Raw genomic sequence first — 13,102 nt, 5'->3', positions numbered from 1 at the left:
CCAGTAGAGAGGAAGAGAGGTGATTCAACAATAACAACAAAATTACAATTGTATAGCGCCTTTCACGTCGGTAGGATGTCCCAAGGCGCTGGGCAGTCAGGGTTTCGGACCCGAGCTGGGGGTCGGAATGGTGGAGGGCAAGGGGGAAGCAGGGTGATCGAGGGTGAAGGGCAAGGGGGAAACAGGGTGATCGAGGGTGAAGGGCAGGGGGGAAGCAGGGTGGTTGAGAGTGGAGGGTAGGGGTAGAGGGCAGGGTGATCGAAAGTGCGGTCGAAGGGGAGGGTCTTGAGATGGGTCCTGAAGGAGGCAAGGGAGGCGGAGGGACTGCGGGATGGAGTTCCAGAGCGTAGGGTCAGAGTGGCAGAAGGCCCGCCCGCCAATAGTGGGGCGAGCGAGGCGGAGGATGTGAAGCAGGCCGGATCTTGCTGAGCGGAGGGAACGAGCAGACTCAAGGTGCAGATAAAAAGGTAGGATGCAAGGTGGAGGGATTTGGGGAGAGAGTTCCAGAAAATGGGACAAAATGGCTTAAAAGCATAGCTGCTGATGAGAGCATCGGGACGTGAAGTAAGCTTACCAGAGCAAAGTGGGTGGGCAGGGAAATAGGAGAACAACAGATCAGAAAGAAGGTAGGGCGTGGGAGGCATCTGAACATTTTGAATAGAGTAGATGGAGCCCGGCAAGGATGAACTATAGAGTTCTGGATGCTCTGGAGCTTATGGAGGGTAGAGCTAAGAAAGCTGGTGAGCAGAGCAATGGATAAATTGTGTTGAGGTGGCAGGAGAGTAGATGAGGGTATCAGCTGCATTGGAGGTGAGCTGGATTCAGAGGTGGAAATTGTTACAGAGATGGAAAAAGCGTACTTGTTTGAGAACCAGAATAAAAGCTGAAGACTTGAGGGCTGAACAAAGCCCAGGATTGCACACTGGCTCCATGAGCTGACGTGAGCAACTGGGTAGGTTGATCTATGATTAAAGGGGATGGGGAGGGGGTAGGAAAGTAACCACATTGATTGTTCAATCATTCTATATTGTAACAGCATCATATGTTCTATTATTCTCTGCGTGACTGGAGAAATGGATGAAGTACATTTGTATTAGGCTTTCAGTTAATGAGATGCGTGCAATCAGATAATGTGAATAACTGTAAATTAAATTTGGACCAGCCACAACGATGTCAATGTCTATACTCACTTGCATTGTTGATTTTGAAATTCCAGTAGTAGCGGGTGACCAAAAAGTTGTGATACCATTACAGAACTTGTGAGGAAAGTGTAAGGGCTCGCAAAAAACTGAGATGTTTTCAGAATTATAAATGGTGATTAACTAGGTTGAATGTGAAGGGCCAGGAAATACTACTTTAGGCATTCTAATCTGTAACTGGAATGAGTTACCAGGAAAGATGGTTGAAGCCACAACACAATTCACTTAAGAAACAGCTTGATTCTGTAATAGAAAGACAGGAAGATTGTCATTCTAAAAAGATGAAATCAAATGAGCCAAAGGGTTTTCTTAAATGAATTTTTTGTGAAATGAGAATAGTAAAATTCTAGTCTTTTTGCATTCATTATTGATCATTTCTAACAGCCATTCTAAAGTACAGATGCGTATGGAGTAGGTCAGTCATTGCACTCAATTGTGAGCTTTAATTTTACTGCAGTGAATTATTAGAACAGGCAATTTTATCAACAGATTCTATTAGTATAATTGTGCAATAATAACAAAAAGGGTTCAGATACAAATGCACAGATAAACTTACTGAAAGGCAATTCCAGTACACACACTGAACAAACTGGTGGAATTAAATGTTGAAATGTATTTTTTTTAAAAATTAAATTTTAGTTTTCACATCTATTCCTGTTTCTATGAATCTTTATTTTGAATTTTTTTAATAATGCAGCATGGTTTTTAAATAAAATATATACATCATTACGAAAATAAAACAAATAAATTCATATTTTGGTACTTTAAAAACTTTCTTTCCATTAAATCATAGTTGACATATGTGTGACAGTAATATTAAATATTTTCAGCATAGTTAAGAGCATTCTTGTACATTTTTCTGCACGATTCCAATGGACTGATTTAATTGGTGACATGAAACAATTGTGAATAGGGCTGTAAAACATTTCCATTATTATGTGTCAGATTAGCCATAATGGTTATATACTTATTTGCAATGTGAACCGTCAGTTTCAAACACAAATTGAACTTTAAAAGTAAACTGGATGAGAAAAGGGAACAAAGATGTGATAATTTGTCATACTAAGACCTTTCTTGCATTTAAAGGAAGTCAGCATCGTCATAACATCCTTTGTGAATATTTCAGTACTAATCCATTCTACAAAATAGATACATATATTGCATACATTGTGGAACGTCAAAAAAAGTCTGAACAAAAAAAAGTGGTTGCACAAAAATAGAAACTTTTATATTTCTCACGCTCCATAGTTTCAAAATGTGCTATGGGGATGGTTGGATAATACAATTGCAAAGGATTTGAAACTTGTGTGTAGAAGAGCTGAGTTTGGATCCAGTCAACATTTGCAAACAGAAGAGATAATTTTAAACAAAACTCAATCTTTTGGACAAGAATCCAAATTTCACATCAGTTAATTTTATTGCTCAAAGTACAGACTTTGAGTTGCAGTGCTAATAAGAAAAGCACACGATTAAGCAGATACAACTGCTCCTATGTTTTGATTTTTAGCTGGGTATTGTTAATCTGAAGCACTGCACTTGTACTGAGAACACTGACATATCCCTTAGCCTGGTGAAAGCAACACAAAAACAGACTTTCAAAATGTTGCATGGGCAGGGAACACTGAATAACAGAACATTTTCATCCACAATATAATTTTGCTTTTAGCTTCTAAATTAATATTTTCTTTCATTAAATTAATTCCCATTATTGTTCACTGAGAACTTATGGTAAAAGTCAAAATGTCCACTTAAACAATGTGAAAAAAATTCTTTGAAAACATTCTGTTCAGCAGGGGTTTGCATCCCTATTTTTTTCATATGAGAAATATATTAAGAGTTAAAACAATAGTGTTTCATTTGCATAGAGCAGATATGTCTGTTCTACCAGGGTTTGTCGATTCTACCTTGTTAAAGGTGCATTTAATTTCATAAGTCAAGACATAGTTATAATCTTTTCAGTTTTGTGTGCAGTCCTAGTGCTTGAAGGCATAACATTACTGGAGGAGAGATGAAAATTACTTATATAATTCTGCCTATGATTATAACTCGTACCTACTTTATGTGAATGGTGCAATTTCTTTTGAACACATTTTATACCCTTTACTTTGGTACATTCAGTGCATTTTTTTTCTGTTTTTTTTCTTTCTTTGAAAAGTTTGTTTTTGTACAAAATAAAAAAAGGCATTGATTTTCCTAGTGCCTGCAGCAGATAACCTAAACAAATATGCTTGGAACAAGCACAAGGTGTGAACTGCCAGATATCTCCCTCAACTCCAGTATATTTTTTAAGATTATATAGGACTAGTTGTTCAGAACCTATAAAAAATTAAATAAAAATTAACTGAACTATATACTCAGTTGGCAGTATGCCAAGATGACAATGAAGCTGCAATGTGCACCAATTGTGGACATTATCATTCTGTGTTTGTATACCATGCATTGCCAGGTATATTAAAAAAAATGCCACTTTATTCATCATCATGTTTTTGACCTACTTGGAGCTTTGGAAAGCTATAGGCATACCATTGAGTTAATTTCTTTTTAAAAACATACTTACCTGTTTACTTTATGAAGCAAGTCTCATGAAAAATTCAATGTCATCCATTTTCATAACACTTTCAGTCATTCCAAAGTAGCATTGGCATGCCTCTGACCAAGCCTTAGTCATTCTGAATTACTCTTCTTTACAAAAGATGTAACCTAAACATACTGAGTTTTCTTATGCTTGACAGAAGTAGTCAAATACTATATTATGAGGTGACCAGTGTGCAAGGAATTAATTTCATCCCTCTCATACCAAGCACATCATTCACCAGAATATCATATAATTGTCTGCGTTGAGCAATTTTCTGGCTTTGTCCTTTGCATGCATTACCATCTTTTCAGTCAAATCGTATAGCTCCATAAGCTCAGTAATTCTGCAAGGATCCCACCATATTGAGTCTGCTGCAAACACACTCTCCCTTTCTTGGAGTCTTGTGGCAAAAGTCCAGTGGGATAATGAGATGCTTACACCTTAGCGCATCTGATTACTCTAGTCCAAAAGTACTCGTCTCTTCTACCGCAGTCAACATCTTCTCGTACAGCATGGAAAAGGATGGATATGGAGGAAGATCCAGTCGATTAAAACAGGTATGAGCTCTAAAAAAAGAGAAATGTTCCTGTCACTATGTCCTGCAATCATATAATACACATTGCTAACCTTTGAAAAAGTAATGTTGAGAGAAAAGAGATTATTGTTTGATATGCACAAACCTATCTCATAATTCAGATATGTCGGCAGCTCTCATTTCCTCTTATACTGTACTCTGGATTTTTTTTCACAAATGAACATTGCTGTGAATCTACCAGATGGATAAACTTGAACATTTTCTATTAATGATCTTGGATGATGGACAAACAAATCATATCTCAAGAAAACAACACAAAACAAGAGACCATTCAAATGAATAAACCTGTTGCTTGTGTAGACTGCCAAAACCCTAACTTTATTTTGAACTCAATAATGCTTGAAATAATTTTGGGGCGTAAAGATTTTTGCTGTATTTTTAAATCACTTTAATGCCCGAGTAAAAGTTGTGTAGACATATTCTCCAAAGTTAACATTAGAATAATCCTTCATTCTCACTATTCAAACCTGGCCACCTTTCTCCTACATGGTTTCAAACATGTTACTTTGGCCTCTTAAACATAGACAGTGTCGATCCCAAAGAACTAACAATTTCCTTTTTTTTAAAAAGTACAACATATTGTACACTGTAAAGCTCAGTGAGTCACTATTAACCTCAGAAGCAAACAGGGAAGCCCTCACAAAGAATGAGAAAGTCCAAAGTGGGAAATACTGTAGTTTTGACAGATGGAATATATTTTTTTTGGCATGGAGTGAAGGCTATGAAGAGTGAGAAGTATAGCCCCCACTATGTCCACATTACCATGTTGCTAAAAATGCACCATGTCATCATGCCCAAAAATGTATTTAAAAATACATCTTAAATGTTCATATCCTAAATTGATTTCAATCATTATCTAATGATTTTCTTCATTTTTCTACTCATGGCAGTGATTAGTTTGAATTTGAATTTGAATAACTGACCTAAATCCTTTTGCAAGCTTGTCTCATTTTGCAAGATGGAAACAATAATGGTTGAAACACTAATTCATTCAATGCTTTCTTTTATTTCACAGTGGCTGTTCTACAATTATTAACAATCTTTACAACTATAACTCTGCTCCCTTGTCCTGCTACCTTAACATACATGATATCATTGATTGTGTTTACTTTATCCCATTAAACATTTTGTTAACTGCTTAAGATTCCCTTTGACATATTTCTTCTTATGTTTTAATTCAGAATGCAGAATATTTTTAGGAAATATGCTGAATGACTATAAAAAACTTGTAAATTTCCTGGATAATTGTACTATTGGAAGCTAAACCACTACTAGTTCCAGCACCGTAAAATAATCCTGGAAGCTTGAAATGTGATATAATAAGGTGTCAGCCTCATTCAATTAGTAGCACCCTTGTCTCTGGGTCAGACTGCCAGTTCAAACTTCACTTTGGAGACTTTAAACTCACAGTCTAGGCTGACACTGGTGTGTTACTGGGGGAACAATTGGAGTTGCTGAACTTCGGATAAATGTTAAGGTCCTGTCTACCTGTTCAAATGGGCATTAAACATCCCATGGTACAATTCAAAAAGAGAAGGGAGTTTCTCACGGTTTCGTGACCAACAATCCCCCAGATAAAATTGGTCATTCACTTAATAGCTGTGTGCGGGAAATTCCTGTGTCCAGATTGGCTGCCATGTTTGCCTACAAAATATCCTGTCACTACACTTTACAGTGAATACTGCAAAATGCTTTGAGACATAAAAAGCACTATGAAAAACAAATCCAAAGATTATTATCTATTCTACACAATTAGCAATTAACTTTGTCACACAAGATACCCCTTTATTTGAATTGCACTTAGAACTTGCCTCTTCTACCCAGTGGTTTGCAGGTCAGATTTCCTAATGACATTCACAGAAATGTGCTCAATTAAGGTACAGTGTGCTGCATCAAAATTGACTATTCACAAATATTATATTTCCCACAAATGCTATGCCTCTATCTTATATTTTATCTAACCCTTAGAGCCATTCCAGTCTAATTAATTGTTAATGTGTGTTATTTAATACCTGTATTGCTGTCTTGAAATGGTTTTGCGTCAAAGTCATGTGCTTCATGTTGTCTATTTTTCATCAAAACTACTGACCTAGCTTGACCTACAGCCTGCAGGTCCTTTGGTAATCATCCTTATCCTGAGAAATGCTAACAGCGTTAGAGATTTCCTCTCCGAAGAGGAGGAATTTCAGATTGTATTGGGATTGAAGGATACAAGATGTGCTGGAAAAATTAATCTAAGTGACTGATTGAATCACAATAGTATTTATCTAACTATTTACTCTTTAGTCACTCTTTACAAAAGTCACTCTTTACAGAAATAGAATATTTATACCTGGGAAGTGATGTGATTTTGCCCCATTTTTCAATACAAAACCTTCTGGGCCCATTACTGCCTCGCAGAGATGCAAAACCTTCATAGGGTATACTTGATGTACCTGTTACAAACTAACACAAACAAAAACAATCATGAGGTCATTAATGTGAAAGATAGATGTAGCTTATCTCTATTTAGTACAGTAAATCATGGAGGTAATAATTTTTGTTGTACCTGTAGCAACCTCAGTCTCTGCTCATTATTGAACCTTTCCACCGCAGCCCAAAACCACCTGATGACAATGTGGTTGTCATGATAACCTTTGGGGAAGAAAGTGAATGTTTATAAGATGCTACATAAGATGGTACGGTGGAGTGATTGGGGAATGGAATTCCAGAGGTTGGGGGCAGAGTGGCTGAAGGCTCTCCTGCCAATGGTGGGGCGGGTGGGTCGTGGGACGTGGAGCAGATCGGAGCCGGCTGAGCGGAGGGAGCGAGCGGGTTGGTAGTGGATTAGGAGGTCGCAGAGTTAGGGTGGGGCGAGGACATGGAGGGCTTTGTATGTGAGGACCAGGATCTTGAACTGGATCCTCTGAAGGATAGGGAACTAATGGAGTCGGGCGAGAGTGGGGTAGATGGGGTCACGGGAGAGGACACAGGCTGCAGGTTTCTGGATTATCTGCAGTCTGTGGAGGGAGGAGTTGAGAAGGCCGACAAGCAGGGTGTTTGCATAGTCGAGCCTGGAGGTGATGAAGGCATGAACAAGTTTCAGTGGCCTGAGGAGTGAGGTAGTGGCGGAATCGGGCGATGTTACAGAGGTGAGGGAAGGCAGAGTGGGTCATCGCTTGGATGGGGGGAAGAAAAGGCAGTTGAGGGTCTAACAAGACACCAAGGTTCCTGTCTGGCTTGGTGAGTTGTAGTGTGTAACCATGGAGGTTGATGTTACCAGAGCCTGAGGTGCTGGCGTGAGCCAATCAGGAGGGCCTCAGTCTTGTTCACATTCAACTGTAGGAAATTTGCCCTCATCCAGGACTTGATGTCTGACAGGCAGTCTGTCAGGACAGCAGTGATCCGGGAGTTGAGGGTGGAGGCAGAAAGATAGAGTTGGGTGTCATCCGTATACATATGGAAGTTGACCCTGTGTCTGTGGATGATGTTACCAAGGGGGAACATGTAGATATTAAACAGGAGAGGGCCAAGGACAGAGCCCTGGGGGACACCAGACACGACAGTGCGGGGGCTGAAGGAGAAATCGTTAGAGGCAACAAAGTGGAGACGGTGAGAGGGATAGGAATCAAACCAGGCACGGAAAGATCCGAAGCAGTAGTCTTGGTGTGGTGACTTTGGGCAGTAAAATAATGATGCTTCCAAAATCCCAGGATTCATTGAAGAGAAACTGCAGGCGGTAAGGTAAGAATTGGGATGCCAGGATTTGGAGCATTAAAATCCCGGCATTCTGAAAAAGCACCAGGATTGTAAATCTCATCTTAAACTGCTACATTTAGTAAAATAATTTAAATGATTTCACCTCCTCTGTATTCCGTGTTGTTTCTCCAATCACTTATATCAATCTCTGCTGTGCCAGCGATAACCAATTCTAATTCTCGTGCATCAAACACTGATACAAGCCGAGCATCCACCACCTACAAGAAAAATAAACCATTACACAAAGCATAAGAGCATTTTTATGCAATGTTCCAAAATCAAAATGCGATATTTGCTAACAATTGCAAACATTGTTGACATGACAACTTTTAGTTTACATTAGAATACACAGCACAAAAACAGGCCATTCGGCCCAACTGGTCTATTGCCAGTGTTTATGCTCCACATGAGCCTCCTCCTGTCCTTCCTCAACTAAGCCTTCAAGCATAACCTTCTATTCCTTTCTCCCTCATGTAGCTATCCAGCTTTCCCTTAAATACATCTATACAATTTGCCTCAACAACTCCTTGTGGTGGCATGTTCCACATTCCCACTACTATCTGTGTGAAGAAATTTCTTCTAACTTCCCCTTTTGATCTATTTGTGACTATTTAATATTGATGGCCCCTGGTTTTGGTCGCCCCTACAAGTGGAAACATCTTCCCTATGTCTACCCTATAAAAACCTTTCATCATTTTAAAAACCTGTGTGTGTGTGGGGGGGAGGGGAAAGGCATGGTCCAATGGCACAAAAAAAATAGGCTTCACAAGTTCATTAAACAATCAAAATCACAGCGTTCTACAATAACGAGCAGATTGACATCAGTTGTATTCTCATAAGGGTCCTTACCTCATAGAACCCCCGAACTAAGCTTTCAGTCTGCTGTACAACACCTCTCTCAATGCGCCATTTTACCATCCTTTCGATGTATTCTTTCTTGTTTTTTTCTGTGACAGGAATGTTGGCTCCCCCTGGCTTCAACTCCCTCTCTGTAATCTGTTTCAAAGAAATAAGCAGTCATTTCTACCTTTGGAATAACTGAAGAGTCACTTGTACACTTGTAATCTTATTGGAGCCACTAAATTCCCCCGCCCACCCACGAAATTATACTTTCTATAGCTTTCATGAGGTGCGTTCATGTTAGCAATAGTGAACAAATGTGCCCATTGGAAGACTTTTAAGACACAATAGGTTGTACATCCGTAGCAAAGAGCTACATATTATTGGGATCACTATTGTTGGAAAATAGAAGATGTAATATTGTTCATTAAAATGTCCCAAATAAAATGTTGACAATTTCAGAAAAATTTATATAAATAATAACACTTCAGGTCTTTGGTCATGAAATCTGAAGTTTATTTTAATTAATAAGATTCACTAAGATTTTAATGTTGCCCTGCTTAATTTGTCTTTGCTTTTAGACACATTTGTTTTTAGTATAACAAGCAACAAATATTAAAATATTAAAATTCCATAATTGTAATATTCTCAAATATGTTGCTTACTATTCAATAATTCTTGAACAAATAAAATTATAAACACAACTAACAAAAAGAGGTTGCTTGCAAAAGCTATTTCATGTGTATCAATTTTATTTTTAAAAAAGGAAACATTACTGCCAACGTGAATAAATAATCGGTACAAATACACACACTGGAGAACAGTGTTTGCACTTTATACTAATATACATACCACAAATTTAAACATAACTATGTGTGTGTATTTTATTTTGTGACCATTAATGATAATTTTAATCTGCAGAGTATTTCATAAATTCAAAAATCAGAATTAACCAGACCAGAAGGTTGCAAGTAATAATTTCGGTCTGCACTAAATTAGCTGATATCAGTCTGGACACTAGAGTTATTTTCAGTGCCCTAAGGGTTAGGGAAATAAACAATAAACCTGGTTTCTCATTACTGATTAAGTATCTAGACATCACAGGTGAAAGAGGCTTGAAAAAATAAAAAGTCAAACCCCTTCTGGAGTGGAGGGCGAAAATTGGCAAGGGGGATAAGAATTTTTTACATGTATGAAATAACACGCAGCCATCAGTTGCAGCAGGCTTCAGTTAAATACGTGTATTAGTGTTTGCAAGTGAAAAAAACCTCACAATCCGCAGCAAGTTTGTGGATTCTTTTTTACTCATATGAAGGATCACTATAACTCACTTCTGTCCACAAGGCAAGCAAGTTATGTGTCTTTCACACTTGTAAAAGTCCCATTACTCATTGTCAAAAGCGAAAGATCCTCACAGGAATGAATAAATATTACAACTGTGAAGCAATCACTTAGATACAAGTTTGACAGCACTAAGAGAGAGATGCAAATGAACCAAACTGCTGAGGTCACCACTAGGAATTCTCTAATTTAATGCAGGATTGGACAGGCGACCTTTTAGTTCACTGAACAAATGTACATTCTATGAGAATTCTTAATTTATATTATACGATTATCCCAATTATTCCCAAATGCTGTGTAACCTAAATATTCCCCAAACAGTCATAAACCACAACATAATTTTACTAAGAATATTAATACTGCTATTTATTTAATAGCAGTATTAATATTCTAGCCGGTTTTGCATCAACTGAGGAAACAAAACCATTTAGCATTTCAAAAGAAATCAAGTAATTTCTATAATTGAGAACTGAAACAATCACTTCTATATTTCCTAAAGCAAGATCCATTTTATCTTATCAGCACCTCACATTGGGGGTTATTCTATTCCATTCCATTCAATGTTGTGAATTCATTCATGTGGGCTAACTGCTATTCTCCATTTAGTCAGTTCAAGCATGTTGGTCACCGTGCGCTCAGAAATAACTGCATAGAAATAAATACACATACGTATAATTAGATTTGTAATGGAATATTTAATTTTAAAATTGAATTCCAGTTATTTATAAGTGCACAGTAATAAATTTGCAAAGAAATTCACTAATCTTAGCAAATGGATGAGCATAGCACTTTGGCCCAGTTAAAAGAATTTGTTACATTAAGGGAACAGAGCTGAATAACCCTCATTATTGTTACGTAGGTGAGAGGAGCTCTAGTGGTTTGTCATCTTGCTATTTATTACTGTTGGCATAATGTGACAAGGTTTTAAATCAAACTATACATATTTCAGTTTTTCTTTGATAAGTCGTTTCAATTTCCATTTTAGTAGAAATCATAACATGTTCTTGGTACATGCTTGCACAGTTCATTCTTATGGTTTAAGTGTCCAAATATATTTCACATAAAATGGTCCTTAACAGGGAAAGGATGTAATAAGGGAATGTTTATAAGAACAAAATAAAACATACGCCAGGGTTAAAAGATTATTTTAATTAATGGATTTGAAACGCAATGCTTTTCAAATCTTTGTCTGAACATATATGCCTTGTAATGCGGAAATATTATGCATGGTAAATTACTACATTGTTCCTAAATAATCATCTTCATCTATTACTCAAACCACTGAAAGCAGGACCTCAATCACATTAGCTTTAAGAGCTATTCTGGGTTGGAATCAAGTTGGACTAGGTCACTTAAAAAATAGTCGTTTGACTTTGCATCTGAATACATTAGTGATGTTTTGCCCTACCTCAGTAGTCTGTCTGGGAGAACCAGCTCTATAAACATTGGATCAAGTGAACCCAGACTAGTACAATTCAGCTCATGTCAGACAAACATAGCATTTTTTAAAAAATCAGCAGACAATTAAATAACTTAGATTTGGTAAACAATTCCAAATATTAAAACCTCATAAACAGATATTTCAATATAATGTAAGAAAAATTCTAATGATTTGTTAATCAGTTTAAATTGGTTTAATTTAGTTAATTAGTGTAGATAATTTCCGTCTTTCATCAAAACTATTTTTAATGTTTGCCTACCTATATTTCTTCTTAATATGGATATTGTCAATTCTAGAAATGGGGATATCTATAAAGGCTGCACATATCTGTCTGTCCCTAAATTTGATATGTTTTTGTATAAGTAATTTCCCATGCAGTTTCTTCTAAATAATTCACTTGCTCATCAGTCCTGTGGTTCCTTATTAATGAAACAATATTGAAGTCTGTACAAATTAAGTGTCACACTAAAGATATAACAATTTCAGCAACACCAGACTGAAAGTTTAGCATGTATTGGTACAAATATCACTATGGCTTTCAATTGCAAATGACTCATTTAAACAATAGCATTATAAGATGCTGGGAACACGTTTTTCAATTAAGTAATCTCAATTTCCATAAAATGACAAGGCTGGTACATTGTAAAATTGAGACTGTTGGGAGAACTGGAGTGCTAATTTTAAACAACTGTATGTTAAATATCATGAAAGCTATTCATTTTATACACAAGATCAGAAGCAATTTGGTCTGTATTGTTTAGTTTTAAAGGATTATATCCAATTGGCTTTCCCACAGTGGAATTGTACAAGGATTTGCTGGTGTGAAAGAAGAACATGTAGCATGTATTCAAGAAACAGTTTGAAAATTTCAAACAGGGACCTGGCAACAGAGTTTGTATTGTTTGGCTTTTAGCACCATGCCAATTTTCAGATTGCTAGCTGGAAACTGCCTTCCTTTTGAAAACTAGCAGCCCAACACTATTTTGTTAGCCTTGTGCTTGCTGAACCCTATTTCAAGATCCCCTCAAACACCTCCCATCTAGTTCCAAGATGGCTCCAACCGAGAATCAGATCAATTTGAAGGGAATTCAGAAGACGACAGTTTCTTATAAGATCCTAATTTTACCCACACATAGAAGAAAGCATAGAAGAAAGCTTAAACCATTTAACCCACAAAATGTTGATCATTCAGAAGCTTCACCCAGTTAGCCCACCTGACCAAAGACCTCTTCATTCACAGTAAATGTTAGGTCTAAAATATCATTGATGTCATTGTCTTTCATCCACTGCAGACTCTGGTGAAACTCCTCATCCAGATATTCCAGGTCACTCAGATCACAGGATCTGGCAAGAACAGGCAAACACGTGGGGAA

The 13,102-nt window shown here is 37.3% G+C and overlaps 1 protein-coding gene across 3 annotated transcripts in view; it reads right to left on the bottom strand.

The window, feature by feature from the left end:
* Positions 1-1,901: 1,901 nt before the first annotated feature.
* The window catches only part of hecw2b (HECT, C2 and WW domain containing E3 ubiquitin protein ligase 2b), a 72,225-nt gene continuing 61,024 nt past the window's right edge, over positions 1,902-13,102 (bottom strand). The window contains exons 24-29 of one of the 3 annotated variants that reach the window (XM_007890178.2): positions 12,944-13,075; positions 8,957-9,103; positions 8,211-8,325; positions 6,918-7,003; positions 6,702-6,814; positions 1,902-4,340 (exon numbers count right to left, since the gene is read on the bottom strand). In XM_007890178.2, coding sequence (XP_007888369.1) covers positions 4,229-4,340; positions 6,702-6,814; positions 6,918-7,003; positions 8,211-8,325; positions 8,957-9,103; positions 12,944-13,075 — 705 coding nt within the window. In that variant the 3' untranslated portion in view covers positions 1,902-4,228. Of the gene's footprint in view, positions 4,341-6,701; positions 6,815-6,917; positions 7,004-8,210; positions 8,326-8,956; positions 9,104-12,943; positions 13,076-13,102 lie in introns of those variants that run through there. The other 2 variants (XM_007890179.2, XM_007890180.2) reach the window with 2 other exon arrangements.

Source organism: Callorhinchus milii, unplaced genomic scaffold, assembly GCF_018977255.1.
Source record: "Callorhinchus milii isolate IMCB2004 unplaced genomic scaffold, IMCB_Cmil_1.0 Scaffold6, whole genome shotgun sequence".
NCBI classification, from domain to species: domain Eukaryota; kingdom Metazoa; phylum Chordata; class Chondrichthyes; order Chimaeriformes; family Callorhinchidae; genus Callorhinchus; species Callorhinchus milii.
This window is presented reverse-complemented; position numbering and strand designations above follow the sequence as displayed.